Source organism: Dipodomys merriami, unplaced genomic scaffold (assembly GCF_024711535.1).
Source record: "Dipodomys merriami isolate MVZ:Mamm:240054 unplaced genomic scaffold, mDipMer1.0.p SCAF_19, whole genome shotgun sequence".
NCBI classification, from domain to species: domain Eukaryota; kingdom Metazoa; phylum Chordata; class Mammalia; order Rodentia; family Heteromyidae; genus Dipodomys; species Dipodomys merriami.
The window spans coordinates 12857813-12879315 of NW_027203270.1; the positions used below are offsets into that span (position 1 = coordinate 12857813).

Consider the following 21503-nt stretch of genomic DNA (forward strand, 5'->3'; position numbering starts at 1 on the left):
TCTACATCTGTATCATTTTTTTTTAATTATAAGCAGATGTATCTAAGGGGTCTCTGCTCATATGTCTGATCCTGATTATCATTAATAATCATAAATATCGTCCTCTTTTTGTTTCTGCTTATGAGTTAGTTTCCCGAAATAGGTCAATGTCTCAATACAATTTTCTTTTTTCCCTTTTTTTGTGGGTCATGTGGCCTGAACACTGGGCCTGGATGCTGTCCCTCAGCTCTTCAGCTCAAGGCTAGCACTCTACTGCTTGACCCACAGCGCCACTTCCGGCTTTTTCTGCTTATGTGGTGCTGAGGAATCAAACCCAGGGCCTCATGCATGCAAGACAAGCACTCTACCACTGAGCCACCTTCCCAGCCCCTCAATACAATTTTCTTTGTGTGACTGTACATCCCAGATACCTTACTGTACAGGAACCTCTGCAGCTCTAGTTCAGCAATTCCCAATTGTCCATCTTCCTCTGTTAGGCGCCAACGTGCCTGAGCAAAGTAAAACTCAGTACGACGGACTACACTCACATCTTCTTGCTGCTTTCGCAGCTCCATCTTGTTGGCCCGCTGTAACTGGAAATCCTTAAAACACCTGTAAGGACATATGAATGCCAAATCCAATAAGGAAAACAGCATTTACAATAGAGGCATTTAAAATAGGTTACTGGTGGCTCACACCTGTAATCTTAGCTACTCAGAGGCTGAAATATGAGATTCAAAGCCAGTATAGGCAGGAGAGTCCATGAGACTCTTATCTCCAATTAGCCATCAGAAAACTGGAAGTGATGCTGAGCTAAGTGGTAGAATGCCGGCCTTGATCAAAAGTGCTCAGGGAAAGCCAGATGTTGGTGGCTCATGCCTGTAATCCTAGCTACTCAGGAGACTGAGATCTGAGGATCACAGTTCAAAGCCAGCCCGAGCAGGAAAGTCTGTGAGAATCTTACTCCAATAAACCACCAGAAAACGGGAAGTGGTGCTGTGGCTCAAGTGGCAGAGTGCTAGCCTTGAGCTGAAGAGCTGAGAGACACTACCCAGGCCCACAGTTCAAGCCCTAACAACAAAAATGGAGGTGGACAGTAAATCTAGAAATGAACCTATTCTAAGTTAGCTAGTCATAAACCTATTCTAGGTTAACCAGTCACTATATTTCTTTAAAATTTGGATTGTTTCTGACACCCTGGATTATAGGAACACAAATTCCATCATTTAGGGGTTGGGAATGTAGCTTAGTGGTAGAGTGCTTGCCGAGCTTGCAAGAAGCCCTGGGTTTGATCCCTCAGTACCACATAAACAGAAAAATCTGGAAGTGGCATTGTGGCTCAAGTTGTAGGGTGCTAGCCTTTAGCAAAAGAAGCTCAAGGATGGTACTCAGGCCCTAAGTTCAAACCCCAGGGCTGGCGAAAAACAAAACAAAACAAAAATTCCATCTTTTAAAAAAAAGAATGCAGCCGGGCGCTGGTGGCTCACGCCTGTAATCCTAGCTACTCAGGAGGCTGAGATCTGAGGATCGCGGTTCAAAGCCAGCCCGGGCAGGAGAGACCATGAGACTCCTATCTCAAATAAACCACCAGAAAACCGGAAGTGGCGCTGTAGCTCAAGTGGTAGAGCGCTCGCCTTGAGCTGAAGGACAGCGCCCAGGCCCAGAGTTCAAGCCCCACGACCGACAAAAAAAAAAAAAAAAAAAGAATGCCAGGGCTGGGAAAGTGGCTCAGTGGTATGGTGCTTGTTTTGCATGCATGAGACCCTGGGTTTGATTCCTCAGCACCACATAAGCAGAAAAAGCCGCAAGTGGCGCTGTGGCTCAAGTGGTAGAGTGCTAGCCTTGAGCTGAAGAGCTGAGGGAACCAGGCGCTGGTGGCTCACACCTGTAATCCTAGCTACTCAGGAGGCTGAGATCTGAGGATCTGAGTTCAAAGCCAGCCTGGGCAGGAAAGCCCGTGAGACTCTTATCTCCAAACCACTCGAAAACTAGAAGTGGCTCAAGTGGTAAAGCACTTGCCTTGAGCTGAAAAGCACAGGGACAGCGCCAGGCCCAGAGTTCAAGCTCCATGACTGACCAAAAAAAAAAAAAAAAAAAAAAAGAGAGAGAGAGAGAGAGCTGAGGGACAGTGCTCAGGACCCAGAATTCAGGCCCCACACTGGCCAAAAAAAAAAAAAAAAAAAAAAAAAAAAAGAGATGCCAAAATCTACCAAATAATGGCCTTTGCTAATTCACATTAGATTCAAAGACTATCAGAACATGGGTAAGAATGAAAAAACATGTTTAGCTGGGTCAGTGGAAAAGGGCAAAGACTGCTGGAGCACCTGATCAAGATATTAAGCTCTTCACTTTCTAGCTGTAGATTGGCCTTCTCCTGGTTTAGCTGCAACTGAAGCTTCTGATTCAGATCAAGTAGGTTCTCATTCTTGCTGTCATCCTGCAAAGACTAGGAAACCAAGAGAGAAGAAATTAAGAAAAGATTTCCTTTGTCCTAGGAGACCTCTCTATTCTTAGACTACTTGGGAAAATACCTTCATGATAGAATACATCTGCTTCTCCAGGTGCCGAATCTGGGCTACATGCTGCCTTACAGCCTCCTGAAGATGTAATATGCTGCTGCGCTGCTCCTCAGGATTGCTAGAGATCTCAAGCTGGAATCTTACCCGCTGCTTTTTTTCACTATGCTCCTAAAAGAATAAAAAGGGAAATGAATTTGATCTTTTTGTTTTGTGTGGTGCTAAGGATAAAGCCCAAGCCTTCACACATGCTATGTACATGCTTTACCACTGAGCTACAATAAAACTAAGGAACAAGTGGGGATCACTTCTGCATTTACCTGTCATTATTAGTAACAACAACAGTATAAGGCCAGGCGCTGGTGGCTCATGCCTGTAATCCTAGTTACTCAGGAGGTTGAAATCTAAGGCTCTTGGTTCAAAGACAGCCCAGGCAGGAAAGTCCCTGAAACTCTTATCTTCAATAAACAACCAGAAAACTGGAAGTGGTGCTGTGACTCAAGTGGTAGAGCGCTAACCTTGAGCTGAAGAGATGAGGGACAGCACCCAGGCCCAGAGTTCAAGCCCCATGATCGACAAAAAAAAAACAAACAAAGCCGGGCACTGGTGGCTCACGCCTGTAATCCTAGCTACTCAGGAGGCTGAGATCTGAGGATCGCGGTTCAAAGCCAGCCCGGGCAGGAGAGACCGTGAGACTCCTATCTCCAATAAACCACCAGAAAACCGGAAGTGGCGCTGTAGCTCAAGTGGTAGAGCGCTCGCCTTGAGCTGAAGAGCTGAGGGACAACGCCCAGGCCCGGAGTTCAAGCCCCATGACCGACAAAAAAAAAAAAAAAAAAAAAAAAAAAAAAAAAAAAAAACAAAAAACAAAAAAAAACAACAGTATGTCAGTGAAGAAGATTTGACAATGTGAGTTTCACAAGCCAGGCCCACAGGGTGAAGATAGAGGTAGAAAAGGGATGTATTTCTTGGGGTTTTGGGGGGAATTTATTTTGTTATTATAAAGGTGATATACAGAGGGGTTAGGAGTACCTTTTTTTCATGCAGCGTCATCTGTTCCTTCATTCTCTCTAGTTACTGTTTTTGTCAGTAGTGGGGCCTGAACTCAGGATTTGGGCTCTGTCCTTGAGCCTCTTTGTATTCAAGGCTAATGCTCTACCACTTGAGCCACAGTGCCACTTCCTATTTTTTGAGTGGTTAATTGGAGATAGAAGTCTCACAGGGTCTTTTCTGCCTGGGATGGCTTTGAAACATGATCCTTAGATCTCAGCCTCCTGAGCAGCTAGGCATTCAGGTATGAGCCACTGGCACCCAGCTTCTAGTTACTGTTTTTAAAGATGTTTAGATGAATGGAGAATAATTCAGGGAGGCGGCAGGGGGAATCAAGCAAACAAGTTTTACAGTCTCACAAACACCCAGACCTTAGCTAAATAAGTAAAATTTCAAATGCTGCTGCTAATAGAGGATAAGCCAACCACAAAGCCCTTTTCCCATGTGAAGCATGTGGTTTCTTATTGGCTACCAAATAAAGCACAGGGTTTGGAGGCTAGCTAACATCTTACAAGGGCACACACTCACCTTACGTTTGGGTTCTACATGGAGCAGCAGGTTGTTGACAATATCCAGGATCATGGCATATTGAGCAGGGTTGGTGGAAATTTCCAACTCATGATGAATAAGAGTGAAGGTATCCACAGCCCCTAGGGTAATTGTTAGCAGCTAAATAAGAAGCTCAAGTTTCTCCCCAAATACTGATTCTGTCTCCCAAACCCACATTTAGAACCACTTCTGTTAGTCAACCCCAGAGAAAAGGAATAAGAGAGCCTTAAGGGTAGAAACGTGTATGCCCACTCAAACTCATAGGCTGTTCTCATAGCTGAACTTACAAGTTTGAGAACAATAGTAAGTGGTAGTGTCAGTACATAATAGCATTCTTAATAATTCCAGTCTTGAACCACTAAGGAAATAACTACTAACTCTCCTAAAAGGCTTTTAAGCCCTGAGTACCTTCCTGCTTCTTTAAGAGATCTTCCTTTTCTTGGTTCTCATGAACCTCAGGTGGCTTAATCTGAGTTGCTAGTTCAGGATCAATGTCATGGCTGTAACTAATATAGTACATTCGGCAATTACAACGTGAAATGATTCGTTGCACTTGCTGGGCTTGCTGGGCTTGAGCTGGCTGGTTCCAATCTAGGAAGTAGAAAAGAGGTGGGAAAAAGATATTATCAATAAGACAAACTCCCAGCTATGTATAATGTCTGGGAAACTCCAGAAACTGCTTTCACTCTAACCTAGCACAAAATGGTCTCACTCCAGCATGTTAAGAGTAAATACAATTCTAGCTACTCAGGAGGCTGAGATCTGAGGATCAGAGTTCAAAGCCAGCCCTGGGAGGAATGTCCGTGAGACTCTTATCTCCAATTAACCACCAGAAAACTGGAAGTGGCACTGTGACTCATGGTAGAGCGCTAGCCTTGAGCTGAAGAGCTGAGGGACAGCGCCCAGGCCCAGAGTTCAAGCTCCATGACTGACAAAAAAAAAAAAAAAAAAAAGAGTAAATATAAGAGGTGCAACTAATGGTTCACACTCATAATTCTAGCAACTTGGAATGTAGAGATGGAGAGGCTCACGGTCTGAGGCCAGCCTAGGCAAAAAGTTAGCAAGATTTCCATCATGACAATAAGTTGGGTGTGGTAATGTGTCTAATCCTGGCTACATGGGAAGTATAGATAAGATGATCATGATCACTTCAATGCTGAGCCCAGACAAAAATGAAGACCCTTTTCAAAAAGTAACTAAAAGCTGGGCACCGGTGGCTCACACCTGTAATCCTAGATACTCAGGAGGCTGAGATCTGAGAATCATAGTTCAAAGCAAGCCTAGGCAGGAAAGTCCGTGAGACTCTTATCTCCAATTAACCACTAGAAAACTGGAAGTGGCGCTGTGACTCAAGTGATAGAGCACTAGCCATGAGCTGAAGAGCGCAGAGACAGCGCCCAAGCCCAGAGTTCAAACCCCACAACCGACAACAACAAAAAAGTAACTAAAGCAAAAAGGGCTCAGTACTCAGCTAAAAGAGTAGAGTATCTTCCTAGTAAGTTCAAGGCTGTAAGTTCAAACTAGTACTGCCAATAATAATAATAATAATAATAATAATAATAATAATAATAATAATAAGCCTAAAGAGTAATATGTCAGGCTAAGACTAGGCACTGGTGGCTCATGGCTGAGAACCATAGTGCAAAGCCAACCAAGGAAGGAAAATCCATCCAATTAACTACTAAAATTCCAGAATTTTTGAGGGGCAGCTCAATGATGGAACGCTAAACTTGGGCTAGCTCAGATTGGGTGCCTGTGCCTCACACCTGTAATCCTACCTATTCAGAAGGCTGAGATATGATAATCTTGGTTCAGAGATAGGGAAGTCTGCAAGACTCTTATCTTCCATTAAGTACCAAAAGGCCAGAAGTGGAGCTGTGGCTCAAAGTGGTAGAGCACTAGCCTTCAGCAAAATGAAGTTCAGGGTCAGCACACAGGCCTTTAGTTCAAGCCCCAAGACGAAGAAACGAAAAAAAAGCTCAGGGATAGTAACTAAGATCTGAGTTCAAGCTCCAGAATGGGCATGAAACTTAACAAACAAACTGGCTAAGTATAAAACTAAGCGGGAAAGTACTTGTCTAATATGTGCAATGCCCTAGGATCAATCCACAGCACCTCAAGGAGGAGAAAAAAAGCAAAGAGTAGGAAAGAGGTCCTTTTTTAGAAATATATCTGCTTGTAATCATGTGGAGGGAGAGAACTGACCTGTGGTTGTAGTAACCATGCCTCCCACTGCCTGCCCGCTCTCCATCAGCTCTTGGACTGAGTCCAGACTACGCTGTCGATGCTCCTCAATATTCTTCACCTGAAGATAGAGATGCAGGCATCTTTAGCTCCAATCAGGTCACAGACCTCTATGTTTCAGAATTATGTACCATGTGATGGTGCTTCAGTCAATGACAAACTGCATATATGATGACAATCCAGTAAGACTTTTCTCATCTATGCCAGGAGCCAGTGGCTCAGGCCTGTAATCCTAGCTACTCAGAGGCTGAGATGAGGATTGTGGTTGAAAGCCAGCCCGGGCAGGAAAATCTATGAAACTCTTTTTTTTTTTTTTTTTTTTTTGGTCATGGGGCTAGAACTCTTGGCCTGGGCACTGTCTCTCAGCTCTTCAGCTCAAGGCGAGCACTCTAACGCTTGAACCACAGCACCACTTCCGGTTTTCTAGTGGTTTATTGGAGATAAGAGTCTCATAGATTTTCCTGCCCAGGCTGGCTTTGAACTGTGATCCTCAGATCTCAACCTCCTGAGTAGCTAGGATTATAGGCATGAGCCACTGGTGCCTGGTTTCTGTGAAACCCTTTTTTTTGGGGGGGGGTCCAGTCGTGGGGCCTGAACTCTGGGCCTGGGCACTGTCCCTCAGCTCTTCAGCTGAAGGCTAGCGCGCTACCACTTGAGCCATAGCACCACTTCCGGCTTTTTTTTTCTTCTGCTTATGTGGTACTGAGGAATCGAACCCAGGGCCTCATGCATGCAAGGCAAGCGCTCTACCGCTGAGCCACCTTCCTAGCCCTCTGTGAATCTTATCTGCAATAAACCACCAGAAAACTGGAAGTGGTGCTGTGGCTCAAATGGTAGAGTGCTCACCTCGAGCTGAAGAGCTAAGGGACAGCACCCAGGCCCAGAGTTCAAGACCCATGACCGACAAAAAAAAAAAAAAAAAAAGCTTGATTTAAAGGTAGTACCTGTGGGCCATGCTTGTGATCCTACATACCCAGGAGGCTGAGATCTGAGGACAGTAGTTCCAAGCTAGCCCAGGCAGGAAAGTCCACGAGACTTTTATCTCTAACCACCACAAAGTTGAACGTAGAGCTATGGCTCAAGTGGTAAAGCATCTATCTGCCTTGAGTGAAAAGCTAACAGACAGCGCCCAGGTCCTGAGTTTAAGCCCTAATATTGGTACAATAATTAATAAATAATGGGGCTGGGAAGGTGGCTCAGTAGTAGAGTGTATGCATGAGGCCCTGGGTTCGATTCCTCAGCACCACATACAAAGAAAATGCCAGAAGTGTACACTGGTTCAAGTGGTAGAGTGCTAGCCTTGAGCAAAAGAAGCTTAGGGATAGTGCCCAGGCCTTGACCTCAAGCCCCAGGACTGGCAAAAAAAAAAAAAAAAAGTAAAAAAGCCCCAACCATGCACAAGTGGCTCACACCTATAATCCTACCTACTCAGGAGGTTGAGATCTGAGGATTGCAGTTCAAAGCCAGCACAGGTAGGAAAGGCTGTGAAACTCTTTTCTCCACTAAACTACAAAAAAAGCCCGAAGTGGAGGTGTGGCTCAAGTGGTAGAATGCTAGCCTTGAGCAAAAGAGGCTTAAGGATAGAACCCAGGCTGGGAGTTCCACTCCCAAGACAGGCACAAAATAGTGATCAGCTTGAATCCATTTTACTCTAATGCTGCTGGTAAATGAGTATCAAAAACTATATATTATGTGCTCATAGCACAGAGAGGACTACTGACATTCAATGAGTTATTATTCTGTTAAGCAACTCATATTATCATCAAGTCTTCCAACTGTTCTGGTAGAAGGAGTAACAATAGAAAACTAGGGATTTAACAAGTCTCCCAACTTCTGCTAACCGGGCTGGGAAGGTGGCTCAATGGTAGAGCGCTTGCCTTGCATGCCTGAGGCCCTGGGTTCGATTCCTCAGCACCACATAAGCAAAAAGAAAAAAGCCAGAAGTGGGGCTGAGACTCAAGTGGTAGAGCGCTAGACTTGAGCTGCAGAGCTGAGGGACAGAGTTCAGGACCCACGACCGGTCCCCCCCCCCCAAAAAAAAAAAAAACAACTCAGGCATAATGCTCAGGACTGAGTTCATGCCCCGGGACCAGCACCAAAAAAACAAAACAAAAACCAAATTCTGCTAACCTCCAGCCAGAGTTGTCGGCCATCCTGCTCAGTAGGGTTGCTTTCAGTGGTGGCAAAGTATTGCATGCCATCTAAAAGGCAAGTCCATGACGTCTTCTGCTTCAATGTATCACCATACCAAGCAGGATGGTGTTGGCACTGCAGTAGCTGGGCTTTGGCAGCTGATACAATGACACAACCTTCTGTCTCTGCTCCACGAAGAACCATCTATGCAAGATACAGAAGCAGAGTTAAGCTACCAATGAAGATGAAAAGCCTAATGAAAGTAAGCCATCAATTGTTGCAGTTGGGTCTAGTTTTGGTTTATTAATGAACTTCACTGGCTTTTAGACATGGAAGCAGGTACGAAAATATTTTTGGTGCTCTATCCACCATTGTTTATGTAGGGAGCCGAGGCAAGACTCCGCCCACTCCCTTGCAGCTTTGAGGTAACCACCCCAGACGGTGCTTGGCGGGACGCCTGGGCTGTGCGCGTGCATGAGCCAGGTAGAGTCCCCAGCCAATCCCATGACACCTGGTGACGGTGAAAGGCAGGCGACCAACAATAGAAAGACCCGCGTTCCGATTCTCCTATATAAGCGGCTGTGTTTCGGGTGCACGCTCTCTCGCGCCCAAGCTCTCCTACAACTAAAAGGCTCTCCAATAAAGCGTGATCTGAGAAGACTCCTGGTGTGGTGGTCGTTTTTCCTCGCTGGTCGAGTAGATGGTCACTACAGTTTAGAGGAGGAGTAACACTGGGATTGATGACTCTCATCAAGAAGTTTGAGATAAGCTTCAGGTACATAGTAGAACTTTATGTTAAAAAAAAGGGAGGAGAGCCGGGTACCAGTAGCTCAGGCCTATAATCCTAGCTACTCAGGAGGCTAAGATCTGAGGATTGTGCAATTCAAAGCCAGGAAAATTCAGGAAAATTCGTAAAACTCTTATCTCCAATAAACTACCAGAAAACCGGAAGTGGTGCTGTGGCTCAAGTGGTAGAATGCTAGCCTTGAGCTGAATAGCTGAGGGACAGCGCTCAGGCCCAGAGTTCAAGCCCCATGACAGACTTAAAAAAAAAAAAAAAAAAAAAGAGAACCACTCACTGATGGCTCAGGCTTATAATCCTAGATACTCAGGAAGCTGAGAGCTGAATATCACAATTTAAAGCCAGCCTAGGCAGGAAAGTCTGTGAGACTCTTAGCTCCACTAAAGCCACCAAAAAAAAAGCTGGAAGTAAAGCTGTGGCTTAAGTAGTAGCCCACTAGCCTTGAGCAAAAGAAGGTCAAGGACAGTGGCCAGGCTTTGAGTTCAAGCCCCAGGACTGGCATTAAAAAAAAAAAAAAAGAGGGGAGAAGAGGCAAGCAGGATAAGCAATATGATATGGTAATGATCTACCAATACTGGGGTGCTCTGTAAAAAGAAGGTACCTGGCAGTTGACCAGCTCAATAAGGCAGTTTCGGTTGTATATGTCATCCGTTTGGCAGGCAGCAATGCCACACAATTGATCACTCATACCTGACTCCTCTTCTGTGAATACCACAAACCTATCTGTCTCTTCAATAAGCTTCTGTAACATGTAAGCACCTGTACAAGAAACAGGAAATAAGGTCACAGTTTGAAAGTGAAAGGACATATGCAGGGCCAAATTGATCTTCCTTCTCAATTTCCCTGGCTAGAATACATTCTTCCCACCTGAAACTCTAGTCCAATCCACTCCTTCCAACCTTTGAGCTCCAAAGTGAAAATTAGAATTGGCATTTCATTTTCTCTTCAACGTTAAATAACAGTAACAGATTCAGTAATGGAAACAGAAATGCTGGGTAAGTATTTTCTCTTAGGCAAAAAACAGGATTACCATTTTTTTTTTTTTTGGTGCTGGTCCTGGGGGTTGAATTCAGGGCCTGAGTACTGTCCCTGAGTTTTTATGTTCAAGGCAAGCACTTTACCACTTGAGCCATACCTCCACTTCCAGCATCTAGTGGTTAACTGGAGATAAGCGTCTCACAACTTTCCTGCCCAGGCTGGCTTCAAACCATGATACTCAGATCTCAACCTCCTGAGTAACTAGGATTGGGCTGGGAAGGTGGCTCAGTGGTAGAGCGCTTGCCTTGTATGCATGAGGCCCTGGGTTCGATTCCTCAGCACCACATAAAAGAAAAAAAAAGCTGGAAGTGGTGCTGTGGCTCAAGTGGTAAAGCGCTACCTTAAGCTGAAGAGCTGAGGGACAGCACCCAGGCCCAGAGTTCAGGCCCCGCGACCGGACCCCAAAAAGAAATGTACTCTTTACCTGAGTAACTAGGATTATAGGCATGAGCCACAGGAGCCTAGCACAGAGCCTTGCATTCTTGCTTGGCTTTTATTTTTTTAGTGTTCCACCACTTGAACTACATCACCAGTCTCACATTTTGCTGATTAATTGAAGAACCTCTAGGACTTTACTGACCACAGTGGGTTTTTTTGTTTTGTTTTTTGTTGGTCATGGGGCTTGACTTCTGGGCTTAGGCGCTGTCCCTCAGCTCTTCAGCTCAAGGCAAGCACTCTACCACTTGAGCTACAGCGACACTTCCGGTTTTCTAGTGGTTTATTAGAGGTAGGAATCTCACAGTCTTTCCTCCCAGGGTTGAACTCTGATCCTCAGATCTCAGCCTCCTGAGTAGCTAGGATTACAGGCATGAACCACCAGTGCCCGGCTCCACAGTGGTTTTGAACCTTGATCTTCTAGCTCTCAGCCTCCTTAGTAGCTAGGATTATAGGCATGAGCCACTAGCTATGGGCAATCTTTGTTGTTGTTGTTGTTGTTGTTTTTGTCAGTCATGGGGCTTGAACTCTGGTCCTGAACGCTACCCCTCAGCTCTTCAGCTCATGGCTAGCACTCTACCACTTGAGCCACTGTGCCACTTCCGGTTTTCTGAGTGGTTTATTGGAGATAAGAGTCTCATGGACTTTCCTGCCCAGGCTGGCTTTGAACTGTGATCCTCAGATCTGTCTCCTGAGTAGCTAGGATTACAGGAGTGAGCCACTGGCACCGGCAATCCTTGGTTTTTTGAAACAGGGTATCATTATGTGTATTAGGCTGGCCTTAAATTCACTATGTAGTCCAGACTGGCCTCAAAAGCACAATCCTCCTCTTTTCACCTCCTGAATATTGAGTTTACTGTTATGACCTTTACTTCAAACCATTTGTTAGACTCATGTAGATGTCCCACTACAGCCACAAATTCAGCATAAACTTCACCTCTCAGATCTGTTTAATCTGACTCTCCTATTTCTACATTACTGTAAACAACATCAGTCAACAGACTCAAAAACTTCAGTAGTTATCTTTTTCCCCCTGCTTTAACTCATCCTCCCAATCAGAAGCCAATCTCCTAAATACATATAACATCCCATCCCATCTCCATTCTCACTGCTTCTACCTGTTCCAACGCTTGGTGCTTCTTGTGAGACACCATGTTTCCTAATTTACCTCTCTACCTCCAGTTTCTTCCCCTCCAGTCCTCCTACACATCACTGCCAGATGTATCTTTCTAAAAGTAAAACTAATGACACATCTCTATGCAAAAACTTTCAGTAGAGCTGGGTATCAGTAACTCACACCTATGTGATCTAAGATGTGGTAGACTGTGGTTTGAAACCAGCCTTGGCAAGTAAAGTCCTTAAGATGTCATCTCCAAAATAACAAGTAAAAAAGCTGGGCTGCATGAGAGATTCAAGTGAGCAAGCAAACTGAGCAAGCAGGAGGCTCTGAGTTCAAATCCCAGTACCAAAATAAACAAGAAAAACAGCTGGGCATGGTGGCGCATTGTCTGTAACCCTAGCCACTCAGGAGGGCAGGCAAGTTTCTGAGACTCTTATCTCCAACTTACCACCAGAAAACCAGAAGTGCAGCTGTCACTCAAAATGGCAGAGTATTAGCTTTAGGAAAAAAGCTCAAGCATGGCACCCAGGCCCTGATTTCAACCTCCAAGACCCCACCCCCACACACCAAAAAGAGAGAGAGAGAGAGAGAGAGAGAGAGAGAGAGAGAGAGAGAGAGAGAGAGAGAGAGAGAGAGAGAGAGAAAGAAAGAAAGGAGGGAGGGAGGAAGGGAGGGAGGGAGGGAGGGAAGGGGTGGGGAGGGGAGGGGAAGGGAGGGGAGGGGAAGGGAGGGGAAATAGGGTCAAAAAAAAAAAAAAAAAGAAATAGGGTCAGTGGTACAGCATTCACCTGAGTTTTATACTGTATTGTAAAAACAACAAAAACAAACATGGGGCTGGGAAGGTGGCTCGGCAGTAGAGTGCTTGCCTTGCATTCATGAGGCCCTGGGTTTGGTTCCTCAGCACCACATAAGCAGAAAAAGTGGCACTGTGGCTCAAGTGGTAGAACACTAGCCTGAGCTGAAGAGCTGAGGGGCAACGCCCAGGCCCAGAGTTAAGGCCCCACGACCCACCAAAAAAAACCCCAAACAATTCTCTAACCCTTTACACTTCTTTACCTTACTCATCCTGTTTTCACCCCAGCTCTCTATCTGATCCTCTTCTCTTGGACACAGGATCAAACCTTTTTTTTTTTTGGGTGCAGTTGTGGGGCCTGAACTCTGGGCCTGGGCGCTGTCCCTCAGCTTTTCAGCTCAAGGCTAGCGCTCTACCACTTGAGCCACAGTGCCACTTCCGGCTTTTTTCTTTTTTCTTATATGGTGCTGAGGAATCGAACCCAGAGCCTCATGCATGCAAGGCAAGAGCTCTACCACTGAGCCACCTTCCCTGCCCAGGATCAAACCTGTTAATGCCCCTATATCATTAGTTATCACACTAAGGTGTCTTAATATGGAAACACAATAGTTTTATCTTTACATCTAGATAGATCCAGACATGATTCAGACTTTTTCAAACCCTTCTCAAAACCCATGCCTATTTATCCAAACCCATATCCATGTTTTAAACCTGAACCCACAGAGTCTTGTCTACCCTAGCCTACCTCCTGATGATCCCTTATCAGGACGTCCACTGAAGTTAGGAGTGTTGACATGAAGTGGGACTGGGTCACTAGTTAGAACACCTCGCTTTGGTTTTTTGGCTGACATCTGAGGGTCAATCTTTAAGCCCTTTAAGGCCTCAGTAGAGAGATTACGTTTGAGTACAGCAGCCTTTTTGTAGCCATCATACAATCCAAAAGCAATGTCTCGGTTGGCGGTTGTCCAAGAAATCCGTAAATCTACCAAGTACAGCTGGTGTGTATGAAAGGCAGGATCTCCATCTCGAGTAGAGAGCTCCTAAGAAACAGAAAAGAACCTCAGCAAAACATGGACGAACATTACTACCATTGCTTCTGTATTCCAGATGGGAAGACACAAGCTTCTTAAATAAGACATCTGTACTGGAGGAGACAGAAAGTCCTGGAGAAGAAAAACAAAGCAGTCTTAGCTGGTATATTACATTACATTCTAACTATTTTTAACACATTTTATTTTTTGCTGGTATTGGGCTTGAACTCAGGGCTTGGGCACTGTCCCTGAGCTTTTTTTTTTTTTTTTTTTTTTTGTCGGTCATGGGGCTTGAACTCCAGGCCTGGGCGCTGTCCCTAGCTCTTCAGCTCAAGGCGAGCACTCTACCACTTGAGCTACAGCGCCACTTCCGGTTTCCTGGTGGTTTATTGGAGATAGGAGTCTCATGGTCTCTCCTGCCCGGGCTGGCTTTGAACCGCGATCCTCAGATCTCAGCCTCCTGAGTAGCTAGGATTACAGGCGTGAGCCACCAGCGCCCGGCTCCCTGAGTTTTTTTATGCTCAACGCTAGAATTCTATCACTTGAGCTATAGCTCTAGTTTCAGTTTTGGTTTTTTTTTTTTTTGTTTTATTGGAGATAAAAGTCTCACAGACTTTCTTGTGAGAGCTAGCTTTGAACCACAATCTTCAGATCTCAGTTTCTTGAGTAGCTAAGATTAGAGGCACGATCCACTAGCACCTAGCTAAATGACAGAATTTTAAATTAAGCTGGTTATCATGGTAACAAGCTAGTAATACCAGCACTCAGGAGGCTGAAGCAGAAGACTTGAGAGTTAAAAGCCAGCTGGAATACATATGTAATAAGACCATGTCATAAGAAAATAAATAGCCAGACACCAATAGCTCACGCCTGTAATCCTAGCCACTCAGGAGGCTAAGATCTGAAGATCATGCGAGGTTCAAAGCCAGCCCAGGCACAAAAGTCCATGAGACTCATCTCCAGTTAATTACAGAAAAAGCTGGAAGTGGTGTTATGGCTCAAATGGTAGAGTGTTAGTCTTGAGCAGAAAGGAGTTTAGGGACAACACCCAGGCCCAGTTTAAGCCCCAGGACGAAAGAAAGAAAGAAAGAAAGAAAGAAAGAAAGAAAGAAAGAAAGAAAGAAAGAAAGAAAGAAAGAAAGAAAGAAGAGAAGGAAGGAAGGAAGGAAGGAAGGAAGGAAGGAAGGAAGGAAGGAAGGAAGGAAGGAAAGAAAGAAAGAAAGAAAGAAAGAAAGAAAGAAAGAAAGAGGTGAGAACAGGAGACCTTGAGAGTTCAATTTCAAATATTAAAAAAAAGGAGATAACATAAATATAATAAAAAAACAAAAAAAAATTCAATTTAAAGTCATTCCCTAGTTGGAAAAAGTCAGCATTAAATAAGGTGCTAGTTAAAAACTGTTATGCTAGCCAGGCGCTGGTGGCTCACGCCTGTAATCCTAGCTACTCAGGAGGCTGAGATCTGAGGATCGCAGTTCAAAGCCAGCCCGGGCAGGAAAGACTGTGAGACTCCTATCTCCAATAAACCACCAGAAAACCGGAAGTGGCGCTGTAGCTCAAGTGGTAGAGCACTCGCCTTGAGCTGAAGAGCTGAAGGACAGCGCCCAGGCCCAGAGTTCAAGCCCCACGACCGACAAAAAAAAAACAAAAAAAACCTGTTATGCTATTTCCTGAAGGACAAGACACTACCTTTAAAGGAGGAGAAGGGTTTGGGGAATATAGCTCATTAGTAGAACATCTACCTAATATGCATAAGGCCCTGGGTTCAACTCTCAGTAATAGGTGGGAAAGAAAAAGTTGTTAGGTCTGGGAATGTGGCTTGGTGGTAAAATACTTGCCTGCCATGCACAAAGTCCTGGGTTCAATTCCTTAGTACCACATAAACAGAAAAAGCCAGGAGTGGTGCTATGGCTCAAGTGGTAGGGTGCTAGCCTTGAGCAAAAGAAGCTCAGGGACCATGCCCAAGCCCTGAGTTCAAGCCCCAAGACTGGCAAAAAAAAAGTTGTTAAAGGAGAAAGAGGAAAGGAATTTGGGGGTCACTGAGTGTATGTGTGTTACACATTGAACTCAGTATACATGTTAGACAAGGACTCTACCACTGAGCTACAACCCCAGGCTAGGTATTTTCAAAGAAAGATCTAGCTAGCATGATAATACTAGCTGGGAATGGTAGTAGTGCACACCTGTAATACCTGTATTCATAATATTAAGACAGGAAGATCTCAAGTTTAAGGCCAGCCTGGGTTGCACAGTGAAACCTGTCTCCAAAAGAAGTGAGGGAGGACACAATATAACTAAATCAAATGGGTATCATAAATTAATGACATACATACTTGGAATATAGTTAGGAACACAGCTTAAGTATGGTCTTAATTGTGTGCGCCTGAACTCATGTTCAAGCTTTAATTCCCAGTGTAATTAGGTTTAAATGAGGATATGAGAATGGGGCCTCATGATAGAATTAGTGCTCTTTTAGTTTTTTGAGCTGCTCTTGGGGCTTCAACTCAAGAGTTTGGACGCTATCTTTGAGCTTTTTTTGTTATTGTAGGTTAAAGCTAGTGCTTCACCATTTAAGCCACAGTTCTACTTTCTTCTTTTTTTCAGTCTCATGGATTTTCTTGCTCAGGGTAGCTCCAAATCACAATCCTCAGATCTCAATCTCCTGAGTAGCTAGGATTACAGGTGTGGGTCACCAGTGCCTAGCTCGGATTAATGCTCTTGTAAGAGACACCAGAACCCATTCACACATTTGCACTCCTTATCATTCCCCCATCCCTAGTGCCATTTGTGGATGGAGGGCAGTCACCTGCATGTCAGAGAGACAGGCCCCACTAGAATCTGACCATGCTGGCAGCCTTCAGTAGTAGTCTATAATATTTTGTCCAAGCAGAGAAAGATACTTAAAGTAAATGAGGTACAAAAGACTGTAAGTTAATACCTCCTCAGACGTGCGATTGCTGTGTCGTTGGTAGGTGAGGGAAGACAGGCTCAGCAGGTGGGTCTTTGTTACCAAGGGATCAAGGCAGTGATCAGCATTCTCCTCGGAGGGCGAGGCCATCAGGTGAACAGTCACCTGACTTAGGTCACTCACCATCTGAGTCACACTCCAGTCAGAGATGAGGCGCCGCATCACTGTACCTGCTGTGAAAAGGAAGCACAGGGTCCATGCAGAGAAGTATGGAAGGATAATGTGAGCTGTTAAAGAGGAAGGAAATGGACAAGAAAGAGGAAAAAGATAAGGAACAGGCTAGGAAAATATGAAGGGAAAGACTGATCTTACCTTGAGGAATAAGCCGCTGAGTCCCCCGAGTGAAGACATGGCCCTGACTACACTCAATCTGGACGCCCCGTTGCTGGGCAAAGGAAGCCCAATAATGCACCTGTGGCAAGAAATCATAAGAATAAAGAAAGGATGGTGAGAGGAATAATTAAGGGGCCTGATTAGAAGATAGGAAAACTAAGGAAAGGGCACAAAAGTTAAGATGTCAAGAACCTGACCTGCAGCTGAGGAAAAAGTGCAGTATAGGAAAGCTGCTTGTAGTGCTGGCCAAGCTTCTTCTTGCTGGGTTTCAGGTTATTGAAGAGCTTCCCCCTACAAATAGGTCTTGTGACACTAGTCCAAGTTGCCCAGAAGTTTTGCATCCAGCGCAGAGTACTACTATATAGCAGAATTCGGGGCTGGGATATTGCTTGAAATGGAAAAATACACATATCTTAGCTGTGGCCGAACATATAAGAAAAGCTTAAAACCCACCCACTCAGCCTCACAAGTCGCCACCTATAGCAAGGAGCTATGCTTTCACCTTCTGCTATAGTCTGAATGTTTATATACCTCAAATTCTCATGTTGGAAATCCTAAACCCCTAGATGAAGGTATTAAGAATTGGGCTTTCTGGAAATGGGGCTGTGGTTCAAGTGGTAGAGAGCTAGCCTTGAGCATAAAATCTCAGGGACAGTGACCAGACTTTGAGTTCAAGCCCCAGGACCAGCACACACGCATGCACGTACTATGTGAATGTACAACAAAAAGGTGCAATCTATGAGGGTTATATTCTCACCAGATTGAACCTATCAGAACTTGGATTTTGAACATTCCAGACTCCAGGATGTGAGAATCAAATGTCTGTTGTTCACTAATCACCCAATTTATGATATTGGTGTAGCAGTCCAAAAAGATACTAACCCTCTAGGGAAAAAAGATTTAACCAAATTCTCTGGCCTTCCTTTGTGTTCCCTCTCCTTCCTTCAAGCAGAAGTAAGCCCTCCGTGTCCAAGCCCATCCTTCAAGCCCTTCCTCCCCATTACCCCAGACCCAAGCCTCACTCCCACTGTGCCGAGTCAGATCCATCTTGATGGAGAGATTGAGGTTCTCTGAGCGAAAGGCCCGGTAGGAGTCATGGAGCTGGCCCAAGGGCACCTCAGGTAGGAACTCTGGGGCTCTCAGAGTGACACTGTGGTGATCATGAGGGTTCCCATGGCACAGCCACTGCAGGTCCAGCGTCATGTAGAGGTCAGGCAGGTAAAGGAAGCAGCAGTCGTCATACCTGCCTCACAAGGGAGCCCCGGCCCTCAGTGACCTGGTCACTTCCCCTTAGGTCTTCCCCTCTCCCTCCACCCTGAAGCTCCCACCCTGCCGAGGCTCCACCCTTCATTCTACTCACTTAGAGGCTGTTCTCACGTTGACATCCAAGTCACCTTTGAACACAAACTGACCAGGTTTCCAGTGAAAAGAAAGGTGGCTCCATTCCCAGTGCATGTTTTCAGTTGTATTGTATGGATCCTATAACCACCCCCAAGAACATGGTAAGGTATGGGTACAAATACCATTTCCATCTCCCAAATCAGGACCTTTCTCTCATTCCCCCAGATGCTACACAGGTCCCAATCATATCATCATCCTAATAAGAAAATGACTCTAGGGGACATCTCACCTCAGTGGCCAGCTGATGCAAGTTTGCCTGTTCAATGTCCATATGCCAGTCCCCATGGAACAAAAGGCGGCTCTTGTCCCACCAGGGCAAAGGTGGACTGGGGTCAGCTGAGGGCTTGGTCAAGAGGTCCACACATTGGCCAATCAGTGTCCAGGCTGGATCCCAGCATGGGCCCCATACCACTGTATACTGGAAGATTTCCGCTGGGATAGAAAAACAAAGGCAATAGGTTATTACATAACTTCACCCTGCTCTCCCTCCTTCACCCCAAAAGGTCTCCACTTACCTCCCACCTCAGCCACCAGAAATGCCCCAGAGCCAAACCAAGTATCCCTTCTACTCACAGTGAAAGTCATGGTAGAATTTGAGTGGTGGCATATTCCTCTCTACTGCCACATTACCCCATGGAAGTCCCAAGTGTAGTATCTGACGTCGACGGGAGCAAGGTTGACCGCTCTGTTCAGTGCCCACAAGTCTACCCATAAGCCGCCAATCTCGAATCTCAAACAGGTACCGTGGATAGTCTCTGATCCGAACTGTTGTTATAAGGAATATACAATGGCTATTCAGTGATTGTCTTAGCATTCTCAGGCACTGTTTTTCTTTGCCACTTTTACCCATCCACATTCAGTCAACTGTGAGATGAAGGCTGGCAATGGGTTAAGTAACAACACTTTGTAAAGAAAAGTCAGAGACTCTGGAGAAGAAGAGCACAGAGATGCAAGAGCCACAATAACTTTAAAGATCACTGTTCTAAAAAAAAAAAAAAAGAAAGAAAAGATTACTGTTCTAAAGACTGGCGTTGGTGGCTCACACCTGTAATTCTAACTACTCTGAATGCTGAAATCTGAAGATTGTGGTTCAAAGTCAGCCTCGCTAAGAAAGTCCCTGGGACTCTTATCTCCAATTAACTACTAGTAAACCGGAAGTGTGCTCATAATGGTAGAGTGCTAGCCTTGAGCAAAAGAACTCAAGGACAGTGTCCAAGCCTCAAGTTCAAGCCCCATGACTGACCAAAAAAAAAAAAAAAAGATGACTGTTCTAGTTGTCTCTTTGTCAGCCAAGCAGTTTCAGGGTGAAATTCAGGAACAAAAACAGGGAAGGGGAGCCTATCTATCCCATTCCACCCACCCCCAAAGAGCCACAATTCCTAATATAAACTTGTTTGTCATCACCAACAGCAGGCACTACAAATAAGGAAAACACTACTTACCCAGGAAAGTCTTAACACTACACTTAAGCATGCGACACCACTGAATGACAAGATCTATTCCTTCAGCAGGAAAAGGGCTTCCTGGATCAAGCTCTTGAACCTGCTCTAGCACACGCTCAGGTCCATGAAAAGAGGTATCTGCCAGAGCTACCAGCTCTAGCCCTGCCAGGCTCCAAGTGAGCAGTGCTCGGCGCATGGGTGTGTTGCCATAGAGACGACGGGAGCGCTGGATGTAGATTTCAATGTTTTTTCGTTCTAAAGAGGCATAGAGCTCCTCAATTTTTCGAGCAGGCAATAACTCTCCATGCTGCTTCCGAAGGGCAGCCACTTTGGCATCCAGCAGCTGCAGCCTTTTGGCACTTTCTTTACTTTCATCCTTCATCAGTTCATAGTTATCATGAAGTTTCACCTCAAAAATGTCATCCAAAAAAACCCATGAGAAGTGCTGAACCTTCAGGAGAAGATCAGGTGGGAGTGGGGCTGGGCTTGGAGAAGCCCATACATGAGTCCCTTGATGGAGCCCCTTCAGCCATTTTTGCACTCCCAGGGCCTCATCCAGAGTTCGAGAGAAATCATACTGATAAGGGAACTCCACTGAAACTGACCCAAGGGAGAGGAGCCAAACACGATTTCGGAGGGTCTGCAGTGTAGGGAAGGGATTCCGGTGAAGGATCATCTCCTCTAGCTCTGGTAGCAACTGTACCTCCACCTCCTTGAAGTTGAAAATGCTATTACCATCAAAGCCAACAGCCAGCTCTGGGCAATAAGCCTGCAGTGAAGCTCCATGCCGGTTCAGTGACACACTCTCTGCAGCTAGGGTAATGAACTTGTCCTCAGCTACAAAAGCTGTCAGTTTAGCTGTGTTCACTTCCAGTGTCAGGCTTAGCAGCCGCCTAGGTAGAGATGACTCAGGGGGACGATCTTGTGGCTCAGAATTGGTTTTTTGAGTCTCCAATTCAAGGGATGGAACTGCCTTGGGAAATACAGTGGCTCTTAGTAAGTCTCGGCACTGCAGGGTAGCTAGGACATGCTGGTACAGGTACATGTGATCTGGGGGACTCCAGAGTAAGGTCAGTCCTGCGCCACATTGAACCTTTGGAGTGAAAGAAAAAGAATTTATCGGTTACCATGTCTCAGTACAGTATAGACAGCAGGGATTATACGTGCATAACTGGCTCAAGAACCATCTCCATCCACAAGTCTATCCTGTAATTAACCATACTAATTACTGCCTTGCTTGGTTCCCCTTAGAGCTAATATGCTGAGCTAACAGTTGTCACTTACCTTTTAGTTCTCAACTGTATACTAAATTGTCTGAGAGTAGGAGCCAGGCATTTTAATATTATGGTATCTACCACAGTATGTCCAGCAGACACTCGTAGCTATATTCTAGTAACCATTGCAATTTGAAATGTCTCATGAACTGTTTGCATCTTAAATTGTTTGCCCCATAACACAATCCAGCAACTGTCTTAGGTGAAAGTATACCTCAAAGAAGAAAATGAATCTTTGTAAAGCTTGAAAGACAAAGTCAGTTCTGACTGGCTAAGTGGATAATGAAAATTTACATTTCAGAAGAGGTAAGTTCTCTCAAAGTCTAATCTCTAAAAAAGGAACCTCTTGTTTCTAAAAGAAGGAGAAGTCTGACAAACAAGAAAAAAAAGCAGGGGCT

The 21503-nt window shown here is 45.1% G+C and overlaps 1 protein-coding gene across 1 annotated transcript in view; it reads right to left on the bottom strand.

Annotated features, from left to right (window-relative positions):
* The window catches only part of Bltp2 (bridge-like lipid transfer protein family member 2), a 38682-nt gene that overhangs the window by 6042 nt on the left and 11137 nt on the right, over positions 1-21503 (bottom strand). The window contains exons 16-32 of the mRNA XM_070027300.1: positions 19832-20924; positions 18963-19154; positions 18619-18821; positions 18349-18467; positions 18011-18231; positions 17186-17376; positions 16968-17067; positions 16626-16828; positions 13405-13699; positions 9875-10032; positions 8469-8675; positions 6300-6399; positions 4503-4685; positions 4074-4195; positions 2511-2666; positions 2304-2425; positions 411-591 (exon numbers count right to left, since the gene is read on the bottom strand). Coding sequence (XP_069883401.1) covers positions 411-591; positions 2304-2425; positions 2511-2666; positions 4074-4195; positions 4503-4685; positions 6300-6399; positions 8469-8675; positions 9875-10032; positions 13405-13699; positions 16626-16828; positions 16968-17067; positions 17186-17376; positions 18011-18231; positions 18349-18467; positions 18619-18821; positions 18963-19154; positions 19832-20924 — 3846 coding nt within the window. The remainder of the gene's footprint in view (positions 1-410; positions 592-2303; positions 2426-2510; positions 2667-4073; positions 4196-4502; positions 4686-6299; positions 6400-8468; positions 8676-9874; positions 10033-13404; positions 13700-16625; positions 16829-16967; positions 17068-17185; positions 17377-18010; positions 18232-18348; positions 18468-18618; positions 18822-18962; positions 19155-19831; positions 20925-21503) is intronic.